Below are 20,939 nucleotides of genomic sequence, written 5' to 3' on the forward strand. Positions count from 1 at the left end.
AATAACTTTTTCAACTAATCAGAAAATCAATAGTTAATTTTAATTTGTTTCTGGTTGATGATTCAATTTGATGATGCCCATTTAAAGCTGGTCTTTAAATATATATTTTTTTAATTTCAGATTATTTAGGCAAGTTAGCTGACTAACTCATTGATCCTGCTTTGTAGTATCTCTCTCTGTAGCCACATCACCTTTTGGATGCGGGCCCACAGAAAATTATATTTTCGTGTTTCACATTGTTAGAACATCTGCTTTTAAATTCTTTGTTGAACACTGACAAATGAGTCACACATTAAAAGTCTGTTGGCTTCCAAAAATAGAATACACGTTTAAAGGGTGAGGGCGGTCAACTGTTACTTGAAAACATTGAAAGAGGCAAGAGTCTGCTCTGCCTGCTCAAATATGTAGAGCTGTTTTAACATTATCAGATTTAGCGTTGGATTAAATATTTCACCACTGCCTTTTAATCGCGCTCCAGAAACCGAATCCTTATAAAACAACTTGTCACCCGGACTGTACACCCCCCTTCAGTGAGTGTTCCTCCGCCAAATCCAAACGCAATCTAGATTTTGCAGCGGATGACTCAACCCCCCCCACCCCACCCCCTTGAGACGTTACAGAGCTCAGTCGCTGAGAGAAAACAGACAATGCAGGACTTGTTTAGAAGCCAATGCATATTTCAATATCAAGCGAAGTAGTATGAAATCTAAGCCAGGTTAGAGTGCAGCTGTCTTGAATTTACCAACACGCATCCCCGTCCAACTAAACATCGGACCTGCATAATCATGAGCATGAACTGCTCGTGTCTGACGCAAGGAGATTGTTTTACTGTGCTCGGAAGGCAAGGCACCTCTGGGGAAACTCGACCTCTTCTCAAATTACGATATGAGAGAGCAGACCAGTACTGACATTAGGCAGGTAACAGCGCATTTATGACAGTAGTGGGGGGGATAAACAAGTGCTTAATACTAAGGCTGTTTGGCCTAGAATGTCTGATAACTCAAGGATGAAGAGGTTTTACATCTGCAAAGGATTTATCATAATTATAAAACCATCTAAAAAATCCATTAACAGTCAAATTTCCAGAAGAAATTCCACAAGGTGAAAGTTGACCAAAACGGGCTTCCTCTCCGGTCTCTGTCCAAAACATTGTCAGCTGACTGACAGACGTCGAAGGAGTGGTGATGGAACATCTCAGAGGATCTCTATATTCCTGTCCGGGTCCCCTGACTCGCTCAGCTACAGTGTGCCGAGACATGCAGATGCTTGTTTTACCAGATCATGACACAGGAGAGATCTCTCCATCGTCTGTGCTTCCCAAAGCCAAATACCAACCGAAATCACAAATATCAGCGAGCAGAGCTGTAGTCCAAACCAACCTGGCAGGAAGGAGTGACCCAGAACTGAGTCAATAAATAAGATGCCTATCATGGCCTATACTCAGAACGTATGAAGCCTGCACAGCTAGCCGACTAGCCACGCAAATGTTTATTATCCTTAATTAAGCTTCCTGATAAGGGCTCAGACCTCTACCGACACTTTTTTGGGGGGATTAGTACCTGCCCAAGTGAAGCCGTGTCAAATCGCCCTGCATTTTATTTATTGCTTTTGGAGCAAAGGAATGCGTGGGTGTTCAGATGGCCGTTATGGACAGTAAGGGACGCTTGGGTGGGCGCAAGGGAAAAATGGCTGAAAGTCATCAGACCTTATTAGACTTGGATGTCAGGGCCTATTACTTCTCCACGAGTCTTTCACCAGCAGTTTCTGATGCCATTTTATAGCCTCGACGTAAAATCGTGTGGAGTCTCATTTGAGTTGAAAATGAGTAAAAAAACACATTGAAAAAGGCTAATTCAAAATCCTTACACTTTTTTTCCAAAATGGGTTTCAAGGCCAAAAGCAATTCCATATTTTCGCATCACAGTGTCCAAATGTATCGACAGTAAATCCATATGTTAATCTTGAGACAGAGGCTCTGAAGAAGTGTTTGGTTGCTTCAAGGATCTCTGGGGTAGTAAGAGACCCCTCATTACCACACTAGCTTTCACACCAGACCAAAGGTCTTTCAATAGACTCTTGCTCTCCAACCAAAAACAATTGATGCATCATCTCTGTCACTGTGACCAGAAAGTGAGGAAACAGCTGATCAACATTAAGGATGCTCTCAAGCCAAGCAGAGGAGTGTTAGGTCCCCTGAGCTCCGACACCATTTATGCTGCCTTGGAAAGAGAGAAGCATACTGTATCTTCATCTGGCTCTTTCCTCATAGCTGTGAGGAGGAAAATGGACAAAGACCTCAAAAAACAGTGCGAGGAACGAGATCTAGTGTCATGGAAAACATGTTCTACTGTATAACCTCCGAGCAACGATACCAGCCTCTGAAGCTTGGGATTCTCACGTTGGACCTTTTCAGAGAGCCACAAGCAAACCTTGTTTTTATTCCACCCTTTAAAAATGCAACTATTCTATTAGCCAGTGAATGGTTGCACTTTTCATTATTATTATTATTATTATTTTTTTTTGGGGGGGGGGGGCGGGGGTCTGGATTCCATTTGAAACTGATTAAAACAATTGTTTTGCATCAGACCTTCTCCAACACTGGGTTAAAGGAAACATTCAGGGTGGCCATGTGGAAAATGGGTTTGTGGAAGAATGTTGGATGGAACCAAAATGCTATTCGATCGTGATTCCAAGACATTTCTAAAGAGTGGGACTTCCAGTTTCTTAACAAGCATGATCCACCATGTGAAGAACAACAATAAAGGCTTATGGGGGTTTGGTTCTCCATGTGGTATCAATAGGTTTCTGAAATGTGATAGTTTAGTCTTATTTAGAATGTCCTAATTGCAGAGGGAGTCTGGAAAAATTATTGCTCCGTAAGAAAAACACATTTTCCATTGGAATCGTTTAATTTATGAACCACATTAACAAATCAGTTCAACGATGAAAATGAATGAAGAGAAAGTCACAAACCATTGTGGAATTGAATCGTACACTAATTGTTGTTCAAGTTAGTTAGAACTGCCCCATAGAGCTAAAAGATAGCAGGACATTGTTTTACCTACTTAAAATGACCTTTGCTTATATACATTTTACAATTGAGAGAAAACACTTTTCATTTTGAAATGTTACACACACAAAACTGCCGTTAGTATCTATAGTGCACAATCAGCGCACACATCAATATCAAAAGACTGGTCCCACACCAACTGCACCGGCTCTTTGTACAGCTGTTAATGACATTTCAAATACTGTAGGTATTTGAAATGTAGTAGTTCACAGAATATGGGCTCATGGTACTCTGACATAATTCAATTACAGAACAACAAGCATACTTGCCAAGTCAAAAAGCTATAGCCAACTGAAATAAAAATGCATTTCATTGTCTCTAGCATGCAAACATTTTTACGACCATACATTTGTTCATTAATTGTGGATTCAAACATCCACTCGTGTACAGAGTGCTGCGTTGTGCTATTGCAATGCAAACCAGAGTTCAGGCTTTTGCATACATAACTTTATTACAAAAGCAAGTTATGAAAATATTAAATGCACCACAATGCAAATCATTCATTGTACAAAGACATTTAATAAATGTCTGATTTCACCCATGCATCTGCATTGTATAATGTCCTTACTAATAGATGTGCCAGATGCACAGATCAACAGAATATTGTCCAAATGTTCAACATGAGCCAATATTGATTTGTAGATCCTTTATGTTGAGAAACTAATTGAAGAAACTAATTGAATAGTGATGTTAAAATCAGATTTAAAATAAGCTTGAGAATCAAATTATTTAATGCTAGTGTATTTGGCATCTATCATACAATATTTTTCAAAGTCAATATCAAAAGGTCCGCAAGTCTACACCTGTATTTCTCCCTCCAGGAGGCTGCCAGCATCTAGCCTGAAGACTCCCAGCCCAGTCTCTGAGACCACCGGGGAGGCGTTGGGGGTCCGCAGCGTGAGCACAGACAGCGAGGGAGAGAAACTGGGCGTCATGGCAGACGGGGTGAGCCCTGTGTTCCTGGCCAGGGGCGCGTAGGCGTACTTTGGGTAGGAGGGCCTCCGGGTCAGGGTGTGCATGCTGCTCAGGGGCATCCGGGGGGGCACGGCTCTGAGGCCTGGCTGCGCCACGCCCGTGATGAGAGGTGGTGGATGCATGAGACAGCAGGCTTCGGACGCCAGGCCCTCGTGGCCCCCCTGGAGGTCCTCGTCGGGCAGCAGGCTGATGTCGGTGAAGACTGAGGCCAGCGTGTGGTAGCGCGGCTCCCAGTCCAGCAGGTAGTCCCAGCCATAGCTGCCCCGGAGCTGCTCCTCCGGACACAACAGCGAGCTGAAGGAGCCGTCCACCGAGGCCTGGCTATCCGAGAGAGGGACGTAGCCCCTCATGCTCTCCTCCATGTCTCTCACCCTGACCCGCGGCAGCATCCCCTCCCCCCCTCCCTCCTCTTTGAAGGTGTGGAGGCTCTCGGAGCTCTGCATCCCTGTGGCCAGACATGTGCTGGAGACCGTGGTTATGACCGTTCCTGGGTTTCCATCCTCGGAATGGCAGGAAAGCTGGTCCGAGTCCTTGGGCAAGCCAGAGTCAGGGACCCTTCTGCTCTTAGCCGAGTCGGCCCTCTTGCGGCACGGGTACTCATTGATCATCTTGATCTCATGGTCCTCAGCCGTCTCACCTTCTGCAGAGCCGCGGCCGCTTGAGTCAGAGTTCCGGATAGGGAGGGATATCTCCCTCTTCACTCGGATGGTGATGGGCGCCCTCAGCTCCCGCAAGCCGATGCCATTGTGCTGTTGGGCACCGCCGGTCCTGCCGAACGTGCCGGAGTTTAGGTTGGCTGCGAGGGCAGCGGCCTTCTTGATGGCGGCCTCTTTGGTCTTGTACCTCAGAACAAGGGCCACGAAACTGACGAGTAGGAGAAGGAAGATGGCCAGCGAAACGCCCAGAGTGACTGTCTGGACACCGAGGGCCACCCCGACCAGAGCTTCAGCCGAATTGGAGATATTGACTGTTACCAGGCTGGTGGTGGACCTGGAGTCCATTCTGGGACTGCCGGCTGTCACCAAGAGCTCCACCACGTCTTCGTTGGAAAATCGTCCTCTCTTGCGGTACACTGGGCCCGAGACGAACACTGCGCCTGTTGTTTTGTTGATGGAGAACAACTGTGAGGGGTTGACAAGGGAGTACTCCACCATGCCATCCAGGCCTCCGTCATGGTCCATGGCCATAACATGACCAACCGTCTGCCCCGCCTTGGCGTTCTCTGGGAGAATGAAACGGTACTGCCTCTGGGTGAAGACAGGACTGAATTCGTCTGCCCCTTCGATGGCCACCTGGACCCGCACGGTGGCCGCCTGTTCGCCTTTGTCCCTGGCCTCCACTATGAAGCAGTAGTCGCTCTCCCGCTCGAAGTCAAAGGTTTGCCGGGTGTGGATGTCCCCAGTGAGGCTGTCAATGGCAAAGGCCTCCTTCCTGTCAGGGCTGCCACTGCCGTAGTCCATGAAGCAGGAGGACATGATGGAGTAGGTGAGCAGGCCATAGGGCCCAGCGTCTTGGTCGATGGCATGGACTGAACAGGTGGGGGTGAAGGCAGGAAGGTTCTCCGGCACCGAGCAGTTGACTATGGGGAAGATAAAGTAGGGTGAGTTGTCATTCTCGTCCAACACCATAACAAAGACCACGGTGAAAGCTACTTTACGGTTTCCGGGTTCGCCCCCATCGGAAGCCTGGACAGTCAGTGCGTACTTGGAGTCTTCCTCGTAGTCGAGACTGTGGTTGACCTCCAGGGCGCCGGTGTGGGGGTCTAACCTGAGGTGACCCTTGCTGTTGCCTGAGATGATGTCGTACCGGACCAGACCGTTGGTTCCGCGGTCAGGGTCCTGGGCGGTCACCTGAACCAACCTGGTCCCTGCTGGGCTGCTCTCGCTGGCCTGAGCATGGTACTCTGCGCTGACAAAAGCCGGCACGTTGTCGTTGACATCCGCTACGGTCATCACCACAACCGCTGAGCTGTTGAGCGGAGGCGAGCCACGGTCAGAAACTATCACTGTCAAGATGTAGCCCTCAGTGGTTTCGCGGTCCAGGAGTTGGCACAGAACCAGACTCCCAGCAGTCCTCTGCTGGCTCTCTGTTTCAACCGCACCTACCTCTATACAGAACCTCCTGTCCTCATTGCCACTGGCAATGACAAAGTCCAGGTGGGTGTTTTCGTACTCCCAGTCCAGGTCCTCTGCCCAGAGGGTCAGCAAGGTGGTGCCGACGGGGGTATCCTCAAGCGGGCTGACCGTGTAAGCGTCATGCTGGAAGAACGGGGTGTGGTCATTGGCATCCAGGACCACAATGTCCACGGAGGTGACTGTAGAGCGGACTGGGTCGCCCCAGTCTCTGGCCTCCACCAGGAGCTGGATCACGTTACCGTTGGTGACATACTTCAAGGGCTTGTTGGTGAACACCGACCCTACAAGACAAATGGGTTTGGAGTTAGCCATCGTCTCCGATTTGAAAACAGTGAAAAACATCTTACTAGTGTTTTTAATCAACTGAAAGTGCTGCAGGTCCTTTAGATATCGCTTTATTCCTATGCAGAATTTAAAAGCACATTCAAAATAAAAATGTTATAATTAGACAAACACTCAAACTGATCTATTTTAACATTGTCTAATGTAGGGTTTCAGCTGTCCGCTCAGTCTACAGCTACCATGAGGGAGGCTTTACCATGCTGCCTGTCGATAACGCACAGCTCTCTAGCTGTTATTATGGTAAAGAACACCCTATCAAATAGAGCAAAGTTGGTGGTTTGCCCCTTTAACCAGGAAAGTCCCTGGTGAATTTTATACAAGGGAGACCTGGCAACCTGTACAGTAGAATAATATCACTCACTACCTCATGAGTTGGTCTAGGAATCTGAGCGTAATTACATTTCTCCAGCCCCATTCCTCAGCTTTATAGCAAACCGAGTGGCGGGGACGCCTTTTGACTGAAATCCAAATTCAGGATTGTGTCTTTAATGCTCTCTATAGAAGTGCATTCTGTAGGCTTTTTGCTGAAGTTTCTTTTGAGAATGTTTAACTATCTAATGAGTTTACTGATGTGAGCACAGTAAATTGAGACTGAAAACGAGCAAGATTGGTATTTTTCATGACATAGAATCGAGCACTACCTTATAGTCAATCAGTTTGGGATATCACCCGGCCTCCTGTAATATTGAAACTTATCTTGAAACACATAATTAACATAAGTTAAACATGAGTGCTGGAAACATGAGGAAACACAAAAGAACGAGCCAGTCAGTATCTAGTTTCTGGTTCGAGTTAGGATTAAGACCCGATTCTGAGAGGCTCAATTCTAATATTGACACCAATCAAAATTTCACTTCCCATTAGTTACTTGCACCACAAAACACAGAGAACACATTTCTCAGATGTTACCTTCGAGGGCCAGTGACATTAATAAGGTGGCCTCAAAAAAACATGTTTCAAGAAAAAAAAAAGAGAGTTTGAGAATGTAGTATTCTCTTTTAGCCTCGTCGGGTTCAATTAGTCTTCTTCACTTGTCGGTTGGGGAGGACGAAGACTTTGCTTCCTGAGACTGGATATTACAGGACAGACCCGGCTCTGAAGCAGACCTCTATATTAGTGACCTTTCATCAGCAATCTCTCCCACTCACCCCTTCTTTTTTTCTCTCTCCCCCTCCACTGCACTCCTTCACACATCCAAGCCCGTAAAAAGAGAAAGGATGGATGGAGAAACTGATGCTACTGACAGTGTGAATACTCTGAATAACCCTTGATGTGTAGAACCATGCAGAACTGGGCATATACTTACTGTTGGCGCAAACCCCCATTTCTTGGCCAACATGTGTAAAATAAGCGTGTCGCGCCAGAAAAATGTGATTTTAAACAAGGGAATATAAATTATTAATATGAAAACTGGGCTACCAGACAGTCTTAAGACCTTGGAAAGCATGTGGCGGTAACTTTTCTTCTCCTACTACATTTTGACAGTCAATCGTAGGAATTAAGAGAAGCACATTTTGTAGCATCGCGGGAGGATTAGGCCTATTTCTTCAAGACCTAGCAGCAGCTATATAGATTCAGCCTTGGAATTTCTGACTGACTCGTCCTTGGACTCTGGGTATGATTGGGATAATGGTCCTGGGTCCATTAAAAACATTTTCGCGAGGCCTCTGCCAAGAGTTTGCACTTTAGAGACTTCGTGCCTAAATAAGTTCTTCCATTGTTACCTTTCAATTTGATTCAAATTGATTTAGAATGGACTGGATGGTACAGTAGTTAGGGCCATAGTCTCTGGTACGCATACTGTATGTACACGTCGGCATTGGGTGATATCCGGCCTACACATTCTTCACAATGACACATTCTCCCTCCAATCTCGGTCATCATTTCTCTCTTCAATAAAAACACTAAAGTAAATATATTTTGTAATTAGAACAGGCGAGTTGACTATATCTGGCTAATTCTGATGAAAGCTATTCATTTCATTTCAATCTAATTGGTTAATCTAATAGTGCTTACCGTTGTCTGGGTGTATGTAGAAGCCGTGTAGAGGTGACGAGAGGAGTCTGTAGGCGAGTTTGCCGTTAAGCCCAGAGTCTCGGTCCGTGGCTGCCACAGTCAGGATCAACATGTTGGCAGGAGACAGTTCTGGCAACTTCACCTGATGGTGCAAACAAACAAACATCTCATGTCAATTGCCAGGAAGAATTACATGCATTTATAAACATCTCATTAAGGACTCAAGGAGAACTTGGAGTCACAAGACATCACCGAGGGAGTACAATGGTGTCAAATGGATAGATCAGACATTGTCCAACTTGACATTCACAAATCACCTCATCCTCTCAGTGAGTCAGTCATGTTAACATTTTAAACGACTTCATTTCTGCCTCCTAAATAATCATGTTTTACTAATGTGGAAAGGCTCCCCACAAAGTAGATGTGTGTGTGTGTGTTCAGGGATTTGTGTTCCATAACTATAACTGTGTCTTGTAATGCATCATTAGTGAAATACAAAATCGATTGCAGTTCTAGCTACCTGGTAGGAGTCCTGTGAGAAGACGGGCACATTGTCGTTTACATCCAGCACTTGAACCAGGACCTCTGCCGTGGTCTGGTGGAGGGAGTCCGAGGCCCACACCACCAGCCTGTGCGTCGTCTGTTCCTCATGGTCAAGCATCTGTGTCAAGGTCACCACGCCCGTGTAGCGGTCAATGGCAAAGCTCCCGGCAGTGCTGGCATTGTCCAAAAAACTGAAGGTCACGGTGGAGCTGAGGTCCACATCGTTGGCGCTTACCTGGGTCACCATGTAGCCCGCTGGGAGGTCTGGTGACCAACAAGATAACAGTGTAAGAAGTATTTAGTACCAAATAGTCTATATAGTCAAACGCACACAACTTGTTAGGGGGTACTGACCTGGCCTGAGCCGAAGTGCAATTGTGTGTACAGGTCCTACTTCATCTCTACAGGTATTTAGTATTACAAATTAAACCGAAACATTATCTTAAGTTAACAATTCTCTTGGAAATCTCTGTCAATCAATAAAATCTTCTGCTATAACACCTGATTCAACTAATCATAAAAACTTTGGTTAGCTGAATCAGCGTGTCAGTGAGGGGCTAGGAACTGCCCTATGAGCAAAATACATTGGAAAGACATTGAAAATACGTCTTTTGGTTGGATGTACCGATTTCAACTAATTTTGCTCATTGGGTGGGCTTGTCTCCCAAGCAATTTGTTTCAGGAAGTGATCTTCACTCCTTCAGGACAGTGGCATAAGGATAGAGCTTTGCCTCAGGCACAACAGCCTGTGGAACTGTTACAACGAGGGACTTCATCCTTTCAACGCCAGCTACCAAATCTGGGCCTACTGTGAATATGCTTTAAATAAATAAAACACTTAAAAAAAAAAAAAATCTGATTAGAAAATGTAGACCGAAAATGGTTACCCCATTGGCCCTGGTCAAAAGTAGTGTACTGTAAAAGGAAAAGGGTGCCATTTGAGAGGGGTGGTGTCTTACTCTCTGCCATGACCACAGGCTCCATGGGGGGAATAGCGGGACTGTTGTCGTTGATGTCCACCACCTGGACCCGGACGGTGGTGATGCTGCTAAGGGGAGGGCTACCCCTGTCTGACGCCTGCAGTACCAACCTGGGAAATCAACACAACAAGGAAATGCACACCATTACATTACTAGGACTCCAACTAGCCAGTGTAGGTAGAAGACATAGAGATCGATAGACATGTACTGTATATACTGAAAAATATATATAAAACGCAACATGCAAAGTGTTCGTCCCATGTTTCAAGAGCTGAAATAAAAGACCACAGAAATGTTCCATATGCACAAAAAGCTTATTTCTCTCCAATTTTGTGCACAAATGTGTTTACTTCTCTGCTAATGAGCATTTCTCCTTTGCCAAGAAAATCCATCCACCTGACAGGTGTGGCACATCAAGAAGCTGATTAAACAGCACGATCATTACACATGTGCACATTGTGCTGGGAACAAAAGGCCACTAAAACATGCAGTTTGGTCACACAACACAATGCCACAGATGTCTAATGTTTTGAGGGAGCGTGCAATTGGCATGGTGACTGCAGGAATATCCACCAGAGCTGTTGCCAGAGAATTGAATGCTAATTTCTCTACCATAAGCCGCCTCCAACGTTGTTTTAGAGACTATGGCAGTACATCCAACCGGCCTCACAACCGCAGACCATGTGTAACCAAGCCAGCCCAGGACCTACACATTTAGCTTCTTTAACCGCGGGATCGTCTAAGACCAGCCACCCGGACAGCTGATGAAACTGAGGAGTATTTCTGTCTGTAATAAAGCCCTTTTGTGGTGAAAAACTAATTATTATTGACTGGGCCTGGCTCCCAAGTGGCTGGGCCTATGGCCTCCCAGTCCCACAAATGCCTGCGCCCCTGCCCAGGCATGTGGAACCCATAGATTAGGGCCTAATGAATTTATTTAAATTGACTGATTTCCTTATGAACTGTAACTCAGTAAAATTGTTGAAATTGTTGCATTTATATTTTTGTTCAGTATAGAAAAACACTGAGTATACCAAACATTATAAACACCTTCCTAATATTGAGTTGAACCCCCTTTTGACCTCAGAACAACCTCAATTCGTCAGGCCATGGACTCTACAAGGTGTTGAAAGCAATCCACAGGGAGGCTGGCCCATGTTGACGCCAATGCTTCCCACAGTTATGTCAAGTTGGCTGGATGTCCTTTGGGTGGTGGAACATTCTTGATACACACAGGAAACTGTTGAGCATGAAAAACCAGCACCGTTGCAGTTCTTGACACAGACCGGTGTGCCTGAAACCTACTACCATACCCCGTTCAAGGGCACTGCAATCTTTTGTCTAGCATGTAGGATTAGATACACACAACTCACAATACATTACCATAGCAAGTGACAACTCTAATAGTAGCGTAAAGTGTAATGTAAGCTAGCGTACTTGTAAGAGGAAGTGATTTCCCGGTCTAGAACAGTGTTGGTGGCAAGGATCCCGCGCACAGAGTCGATGATGAACGCCTCGTTTTGGTTACCAGACAAGATGGAGTAATCAATCTGACCATTCACACCGCTGTCCGCATCAGAGGCAAACACCTACAACAGGAAGAAAGGCATTATAGAGTTAGGAAGCCTATTTCTTCATAGCCAATACCCAGCGTAAGCATGGCACATTTGCAAATATAAAAATAACATTTGCAAGAGTCAGTTCAGACTGTTACAGGCCACACAACACTTACAATAATGCTATGCATTTGGTATTTGAAATGGATTGTAATGCTTTTTTAAAAAACATTTTACAGCCATGTTTCAATCAATCAATTAAAGCAAAAGCAAGAGCCCAGTGCCCAGGAAAAACACCCGAGATGGAAGAAACCTAGAGAGGAACATAGCTCAAAAGAAACTGATTGGTAACGACAAATTATGTTTCTGCCTTAGCTCAAAATGACACAGTAACAACTCGATTGGCTGGCCTCCAATCCATACCTGCATGACGTAGGTGTTGTGTACCTGGCCTTCCCACACGGCTGTGCGGTAGTGGCCCTGCTCAAAGGCCGGCGCATTGTCGTTGACGTCCTGCAGCATGACGGTGACCCGGCAGTGGGCTGTGCGCATGGGGCCGCCGTCAGCCAGCACCACCAGGTGGACCCTCCGGTTGGCCTCGTAGTCTAGACTGGCCTGGTCCCACACTGTGATGTCACCTGGGAGAGAGGTGGAAAGACAAAGAAAGGGAGAAATAGAGGGATTTAGTGAGCGAGCGAACGAACAGAAGGAGAGACAGGAAAGTGGGAGAAGAGATGGAGAGGGAGAGCGTGAGCACAAATGAAAGATTGTATGATGGATGTACGATAAAAAGTTCATAGAATTCACAGGGAGTTACGTTGCGCATGAGCCTATTCTAGCACCATGTTGCATCCATGTTTTGCAGTTGTGCATTCAAAACATATGTACACATTCCATTAACAACTTGATTCCTCTGAGTATCCAAACAAGAATGTAATCTGGACTTTGATGTTCCCCCCCCACCCATTCCACTTCAGCCACGCTGCGTATATAGGGGCTCAGGGAGAGTTTGGGCCATAATGAATCCATGCTGGCTAAGGCAAGCAGTCCATAATCCACAGCAAAGCCTGTGTATGCGTCCCGCAAGACGCACTATTCCCTATATAGTGTACTGTGTTTGAACAGAGCCCTATGGGCCCTAGTCAAAAGTAGTGCACTACATAGGGAATAGGGTTCCATTTGGGATACAAGTCCAGTTCTCGGAACAGGGGGATATGGGAAAACAACCTCTTGACTGCTGTAGTAGACAATGCCTTCAATAATCCTAAAAGGGGATTTCCACACGATAATTTGGATAGCCACTCTAGCGTCGCCCTCATGTGCGTGCTAGTGTAGCACATGGGGATGTGATACACATACGCCACAGCCTTGAGTGTCCCGCTTGTGTAGCCTCATTAGCTAGCTTTTGAGGTGGCACGATCGGCTAAGATGCTTGAGGGAGGAGAGTCATGTGTGAGGCAGAGGTCCCGAGTTTGTGCCAGGTATGGTCCAAATCAGGAGGAAGTGGTACACACTAAGCAGCGTGACGTTGTTTACACAAGCAAGCAGGCTAGGCATCTACAGACAATCCAGTAGGGGCTGGAAACTATAGTGCAGGAATCATCAACTAGATTCAGCCGCGGGCCGATTTGTTTCTTGAGCAGATGGTCGGGGGGCCAAAAATATTTGTAGACTGCTAACAGATATGTTTGTCTAAAACTATTATTTCTATTTCAAACCTACGATCATGTCTCTTTGTGCGTGGGAATAGAATAGAAGTCACTTTGAGCTGATTTACTCGTGTTTTTACACCCTATTCACGCTCCCTCGTCCAAGCTCGCATTGCCCAACGGTCTCCCCGCCCTCTTCAGTTCCTTCCTTTGTTCATCGTCCCCAATGTGTTACGTGGAAATTAACGATCGTGCGAGAGAGAGAGCGAGCGATGGTCCAAAGGGATTGAGAGGCTAGTCGCGCTAATTGGAAGAAAAGGGAGTAAAGTATTGTTTGGGAAAGGGATCTGAGGAGTCTGGAATGCCAGGGTTATTAGCCTGGATGGAGATACAGAAAACTAGACAGATGGATGCAGGGATAGGCGGAGGTTCTGGCTTTGGTGTGTCCCTGGAGTCAAAAAATTACCTGAAAAACGAACAAGGAAGAAAAGACAAGCATGGTTTTAAGTTCCTGCTGCAGGCAACTAATGGAAGAATCTTAACTGGCTTATGCCAACAAGCACACTGGAGCCTAATCTATGTCTATGATTCCAGCCTCAGAGAAGTGTTCTGGTGAGGAGAACAAGTTATTTCAGGGTTTTAAATGTACTTATTGAAGATTAGGACAGTGAAGAGACAAAAAAGGTGGGAGAGATTGTGAATCAAAAAGGTGGATTTAAACACATTCTGACTCTGGTATATGTGTGCCGGGGATGGTGGCACTAACCACTGGACCACATGAGAAATATAGTTTAGTATTGGAAAGGTTCATACCCGTGTGTCGGTTGATGGCGAAGGCACCGTTCTCGTTGCCGTTGAAAATGCTGTACTCGATTCGCCGTCTGTCGTCGGTCTGGTCGTGAGCCACCACGTTTCCCACCCACGCGCCTGAAGGTGAAAGGAGAAGAGATGGAAAAAAAGATAACTCAATGGCTTTTAGCCCTAACCTGAACTCAAAGGGTTTGATAGATAGCGTGAGGCCAGTAAATAGTTTGGATAAAGTATTGAACATACACAGCAGACTAAAGTGTTTGATTGAGCCTGACTAGAGAGCCAGACGGGCTGGGATCCAACTTTTAGGACTATTCAATTGGCTCCATTGCAGCAGCCAAGTTCAATCAAACATATATATGATAGAAAACAAATATTAGTTGAAACCAGATCTGGTACATATCAATGCACTTGTCTTGAATAGTTGTTCATATACTGATATTAGAGCAGTTCTTCCGTACCAGTTTTGCTGTTTTCCACCACAACTGCTTCGTAGAGCGTCTCAGTGAAGTGCAGTGGCTCGTCCTCTCCCTTCACGTGAATAATGACCAGGCAGGTAGAGGTGAGAGCTGGCCTCCCCTGGTCTGCAGCCAACACCTGCAGGTTAGCACCCAAGAAACTCTGACTAATGGAACCATTCAATCGTATGTCTCCCGATTTACCGTTGATGGTGAAAAAAGGGTTGTTTTCCACCAAGCTAAACCACACAGTCCCGTTCTCACCACGGTCACCGTCCACTGCCGTCACCGTGGCGACAATCTTGTTTGGGATCGTCTCCACGGTGACCCAGCCGACAATGGGGTTCTCCGTGCAGACGGGCGCGTTGTCGTTGGCGTCCTCCACCTGCACGGTAACCGCGGTGGCGGAGCTCCGTGGACCTCTGGCGCAGCCGTCGGTGGCCACGGCCCTGAAGGTGTACTGAGCACGGCTCTCCCTGTCCAAGGGCCGGGTGGTCCGAATTACCCCCGTGGTGGGCTCTACCGAGAAGGACCCCAGGGTGTCCTCGGCCAGAGAGAATGTCACCTCCCCGTTGGGACCCTGGTCCGGGTCTCGGGCCTCCAGACGCAGCACTTCGGCCCCTGCGGGGAGCCCCTCAGCCAAGGAAGCGCGATAACTCTTGCGGTGAAAAGACGGACTGTTGTCGTTCTGGTCCAGCAGGAGCACCAGGAGCTGGGTGGAGGAGCTGAGGGGGGAGGGTTGGCCACCATCGCTGGCCTGGATGCAGAGGGTGTAGCTGGGCCGCTCCTCCCGGTCGAGGGCCCGCATGGTGCTGACGGCGCCCGTGGTGGCGTGGATGGTGAAACGCCCGCCGTAGTCCTCGCCTGGAGGGATAAGTCAATACACTCCGGTTAGATTAAATCTTGTTGAAACCACAAAGTAATTTTCCACTGAAACACTGAGGTGTTCCCTTTAGGAATCTCACCCTGTATGGCGTAGGTGATGGTGCCGTTGGCTCCGTGGTCTGGGTCCGAGGCCTGGGATGTGTGGATGACCCCGGGGGGCAGGTTCTCTGGCAGGCTAAGCTGAAAGGAGGCCTGCATGAACTCAGGGACATTGTCGTTGTCGTCCAGCACAGAGCATAGCACCGTGGATGTGCTGGAGAGGGGCTGGACGCCGCTGTCCCGAGCCTGGACTGGTGAGGGGGACGAGGGAGATGATGCAGAGGGACAACAGGGAGAGGAAGGTGAGGGTTTAGGGAGAGGGTGATAGTTTAGGTCCTGTTTGAATAGGGTTGCAAAATTCCTAGATTTTCTAGAAATCCCAGTTGGAAGACTCCCAGAATCATACGGGAACGATGATTTTAAATAGGAATTTCTGAAATATTGTGTTTGAATATTGTTCAAACTTTCTTCATTAAATTTGTGTCATTTTGGAGACTTATCCAGACTGACATGCAATCAGTGCATTTGACAAAAGTAGGTAAGACGGCCATATCACGATCACTGCAAGTAAAAGCATTGCTCGAGAATAGCCGCGGTTTTATGAATAGATAGTACTAGTGAGAATAGAATAAAAACGCAAGTGTGCCACCCCTCCTTGATGTGATAGCTGAACTAACATTTGGAAAGGTGGGAGCAAGGGATCAACTTTGTGGTTTTCACCACTTCAGTCGAATGCTCTTTTTCCCCCCACAAACATCGGCATGAACAAACAGCGGCTCCTTCACAGATTTTCTTTATTTCATGAGTTCTACGTTTTGTATCCTTCAGATTTAACAGACCAACAACTTAGCAAAATAAACTGTCCTTTGAAAGTCATAACTGAAGACGTACCTCTTTCGCAGCTTCTCTCTACATTGTACCAACATCTTATACTGCCCACCCACCCCTCCCCCCACAAAAATGCTGATATGAAACAGATTTTTTTTCAGGGTTCATTTTCCCCCTTGTTTTAATCTGACCGTACCAGTGGAAAATTGGCCCGACGTCTCTTGGTATTTCACAATAATCACCGGGTCGATTCTGGCACGACTTCAAATCACGGCTTTCCTGTGATTATATTTCCTTCGATTTTAATTGTTTAAACTCTCTCCAGACTGTACAAATATCGTCATGTGCACATCTGAAAGCAGTTTATCACAAAATATTATTGCATATTTTGGATGTAATTGTATTCTTGTAAAGAGGGGGGAGGCTGGGGGAGCACACGAAAAATACCCTAGTCCAAGGCATGAAACAGTCCGTGGAACATGAGTCTAGCAACAAAGCTGAGAGTCTTAAATAGCACCCTATTCCCTATAAGCAGTGCACCATGTAGGGAATCAGGTACCATTTTGGACGTACCCTTGTAACGTCTAGCCTCAAGATAAATCAAATCTGGTGAATAATGTTGCTTTCAAAAAGTGGGTAGACCGAGTTCTTTATGACTCTGGCTGTGAACCATACAACAACAAAAAAGAGATTGAAAGAGGGCGAGAGAGCAGAGGCGAGAGTGAGCAAATCGCGAGAGAGTGACAGCTCAAGAGAGCGAGGAAGGAGTGAGCAGGAGAAAGAGAGAATGGGAGAAAGAGAAAGCAATAAAGAGGGGGAGAGAGAAGGAGCAAGAGGGGGGAAAAAAATTCTCGATATTTTATTAAGCCCTATGGTGGAAACAGATGTGACAAGCTGAGAGGTGCCCTAAATGAGAGAGGACTGCCGTATGGGATAACTGTCTCCACGTATCGCATGGTGGGGCTTTTAAATATTAGTGAGTTGGATGCAAAGGATTCACTTCAGGCACCAGACAAGGGCCAAAAATCCTCGTCATTTGCACGAAGAGACGGAGATAATCGGGGACGTACAGTACCAGTCAAAAGTTTGAACACCTACTCAATCAAGCGTTTATTATTTTTACTATGTTCTACATTATAGAATAATAGTGCAGACATCAAAGCAATGAAATAACACATATGGAATCATGTAGTAAACCAATTTATTTTTAACGAATCAAAATACATGCCAAGAGTACAAAGCTGTCATCAAGACAAAGGGTGGCAACTTTGAAGAATATTATATATTTGGATTTGTTTGACACTTTTTTGGTTATTACATGATTCCACATGTGTTATTTCATATATATAGTTTTGATGTCTTCACTATTATTCTACAATGTAGAAAAGAGTAAAACATAAAGAAAAAACCCTGGAATGAGTAGGTGTTCAAACTTTTGACTGGTACTGTACACGTTATTTCAATTACCTTGACTAATCCGCACATTGACTCTGCACCAGTTCCCCCTGTATAGAGCCTCATTACTTGGATTTTATTTTGGCTCTTTAATTATTTGTTATTTTACTTCAGTTTATTTTAGTAAATACTATAAGAGACATATTTTCCTTAAACTGCATTGTAAGTGTGCATTTCACTGTAAGGTCTACACCTGTTGTATTCAGCACATATGACAAATACAATTTGATTTGAAAATGGTGCTACAATATCCCCAGATATGGACCCCCCCGCCACCCCAACTCTGGACATCGCTGAACTGCAATCCACCCTTGTAGTCTTCAGGTGGAACTTTCTCACTGCAGAGAAACAATGAGTTAAATATCGACCAACTAAATTGAGTGTGGCTAATTATTTATGTTACCGATATACGCGCGAGTGCGTGTAATTGAGATGAGCATTGATTGACTTACAAAATGCACTATGACTGTTAGAACTACAGAAATACTGTCACTTTCATGGTAATTCAACAGTTGTTGAAAGGCGCAGTGCATCTTCAACTTTTCCAGAGCCTCAATGAACCAACCACAAGCCAGTCTGCGCACACACACAAAAATAATCATTCAAGATTGACTCAATGCCGCCATTTACAAAAAAGTACAGAGGATGTCACTGCTACCTGAAATGAAAGTGACAAACTGCACATTTAACAGTAATGAGTTGCTGTGTGTAATGTGTAGAACCTCTGAGGGTGAAGTGCTGGTGCAGCTCCCGGTCGAGTTGGGAGGTGGTACTCAGCTCTCCAGAATGGGGGTCGATGGAGAAGAAGTCGTAGCCCGGCCCGGGCAACAGGCTGTACCACACCGCAGCATTCTCTTCTGTGGTAGAGAGATGGATGGACAGTGTTGATTACAGGTGGAGTACTGTTCACATCAATATCAGATGCATGGTACAGAAAATAATACAATATTACAAATACTTCCAGTGTTTGCTTGAGCCTTGAGTGCCAGATAGGCAGGGTTTGAACTTCTGGTTCCATTGTGTCACACAAGCTCAATCAAGCAGAAATGAACTATTTGAAAGAAAACATTATTTGAACTCTGGTCTGGCACACACACGAAAACAGTATGAAGGTTGAGGGCACGTAGCCATGGCACCATCCGTCCAGCTCATGGTTTGAATCAAAGGCATTCAAAACAAGGAACATGTAATAAATAGGACATTGTTCAATAAATGGCAGGTATGCGCATAAAAACCATCCATTTCAATATTAACAACCCTTGCTACGGCGAGTCTAGCGCTCCAGCCTCCAACATTTCCCACCAACATTCACTCATGCTTTCCATCAAAACCAATGAAATACTTTTTTCTTCTGGCAATATGATGGATGATAACCGAGCAAATTCCACTTGGCTCCTTTTTAGACATCTTGGGTTGTGTCCTAAACGGCATCCTATTCCCTTTATAGCACGTTACTTTTGACCAGACCAAAAGTAGTGCACTATATACAAAATAGGTCAAATTAAGTGCACTACGACATTTGGGACATAATCACACTTGAAGTTTAGGGGCGCATAAATAAACATTCGACTCTGATGTCGCCATTTAGCATCTCGTTAGGTCAGCCCATGTACGTGTCCCAAATGGCAGGGAATACGGTGCCATGTTTAGGGGCCCGTCTGGAGAGAAAGAGGCGTTTGGGACAAGGGGCCTTATCTGATTCCCAGATTGAAACCAGTGCTAACAGGGGTAAATCACCTCGAGATATGATCCGTCACTTAAATAAAGGAAAAAAACGAATGAAAATATTTAGCTAACCTTCACATGAGCCCCACCAAGTGCTGCGGCATGATTCAATGCAAGTGGATCACCCATGCACAACAACGATCACCCCCCCAATCATCTCACTCGCCTCCCCTAAAACAGATAGGTACATGTCCAATAGGAAACCCTTGTTTTCCATTGCAAAACGTTTTGCTACGGCGTGCCCTAATGAACACAACCCAGATTGGTGGTTTCGAGGAAGAACAGGGAGAGGTGGCAGTAGGGAAAGTGCTGCTAGTAGAGTACCAAACAGATACAGACTGATGTCCCTGACCTAGTTATAGCCCTCCGCCCTCCCGACAGAGGTCAGGTGGTAGAGCAGCCCCATCAGGCACCAGCCAGAGCAGGTCTTCGCATGTGGTTCACATCACCACACACTTTCACGGGACAAATATAACTCAACCACTAATTGTCAGGGGTGACTGTGGGGTATATTCTCTTCCCTGTCTAGCAGCCCCGGTGATTACAGTGGACTGTTTTGTACAGTTATCACACAAAAGTTCAGGGTCACTTAAATGTCCTTGTTTTTTAAAGAAAATCAATTTTTTTGTCCATTAAAATATCAAATTGATCAGAAATACAGTGTAGACATTGTTAATGTTGTAAATGACTACTGTAGCTGGAAACAGCAGATTTTATACCGAATATCTACATAGGCGTACAGAAGCCCATTAACAGCAACCATCACTCCTGTGTTCCAATGTCACTTTGTGTTAGCTCATTCAAATTAATAATTTTAGAAGGCTAATTGATCATTAGAAAACTCTTTTGAAATCCTGTTAGCACAGCTGAAAACTGTTGTCCTGATTAAATTAATAAAACTGTCCTTCTGAAACTCGTCATTCTATTCTTGTTCTGAGAAATGAAGGCTATTCCATGAGAAATTGCCAAGAAACTGAAGATCTGGTACAATGCTGTGTACTACTTCGTTCACAGAACAGCGCAAACTATCTCTAACCAGAATAGAAAGAGGAGTGGGAGGCCCCGGTGCACAACTGAGGACAAGTACATTAGAGTGTCTAGTTTGAGAAACAGACTCCTCACAAATCCTCAACTGGCAGCTTCATTAAAATGTACCCGCAAAACATCAGTCTCAACGTCAACAGTGAAGAGGCGACTGCGAGATTCTGGACTTCTAGGCCGAGTTGCAAAGAAAAAGCCATCTCTCAGACTGGCCAATAAAAATAAATGATTAACATGGGCAAAAGACACTGGACAGAGGAACTCTGCATAGAAGGCCAGCATCCCGGAGTCGCCTCTTCACTGTTAACATTGAGATATATATTTTTAAAAATACTTGTGGGAACACATTGGAAAAACATCACATATTTCTGCTATACTATAAATTGTACAACAAAGTGAAGAGAAACAAGAAAAACAGTCACGCAAAATGTC

At 45.5% G+C, this 20,939-nt stretch overlaps 1 protein-coding gene across 1 annotated transcript in view; it reads right to left on the reverse strand.

Moving 5' to 3' along the window:
* Positions 1 to 2,890: 2,890 nt before the first annotated feature.
* Positions 2,891 to 20,939, reverse strand: part of LOC115137250 (protocadherin-23) — a 49,131-nt gene continuing 31,082 nt past the window's right edge. Inside the window, 10 exon segments of the mRNA XM_029673456.2 lie at positions 2,891 to 6,461; positions 8,539 to 8,680; positions 9,059 to 9,345; positions 10,041 to 10,171; positions 11,499 to 11,650; positions 12,041 to 12,255; positions 14,080 to 14,193; positions 14,538 to 15,398; positions 15,500 to 15,709; positions 18,464 to 18,598. Coding sequence (XP_029529316.2) covers positions 3,868 to 6,461; positions 8,539 to 8,680; positions 9,059 to 9,345; positions 10,041 to 10,171; positions 11,499 to 11,650; positions 12,041 to 12,255; positions 14,080 to 14,193; positions 14,538 to 15,398; positions 15,500 to 15,709; positions 18,464 to 18,598 — 4,841 coding nt within the window. The 3' untranslated portion in view covers positions 2,891 to 3,867.

This window comes from Oncorhynchus nerka, linkage group LG11 (genome assembly GCF_034236695.1).
Source record: "Oncorhynchus nerka isolate Pitt River linkage group LG11, Oner_Uvic_2.0, whole genome shotgun sequence".
Classification (NCBI taxonomy): Eukaryota; Metazoa; Chordata; class Actinopteri; order Salmoniformes; family Salmonidae; genus Oncorhynchus; species Oncorhynchus nerka.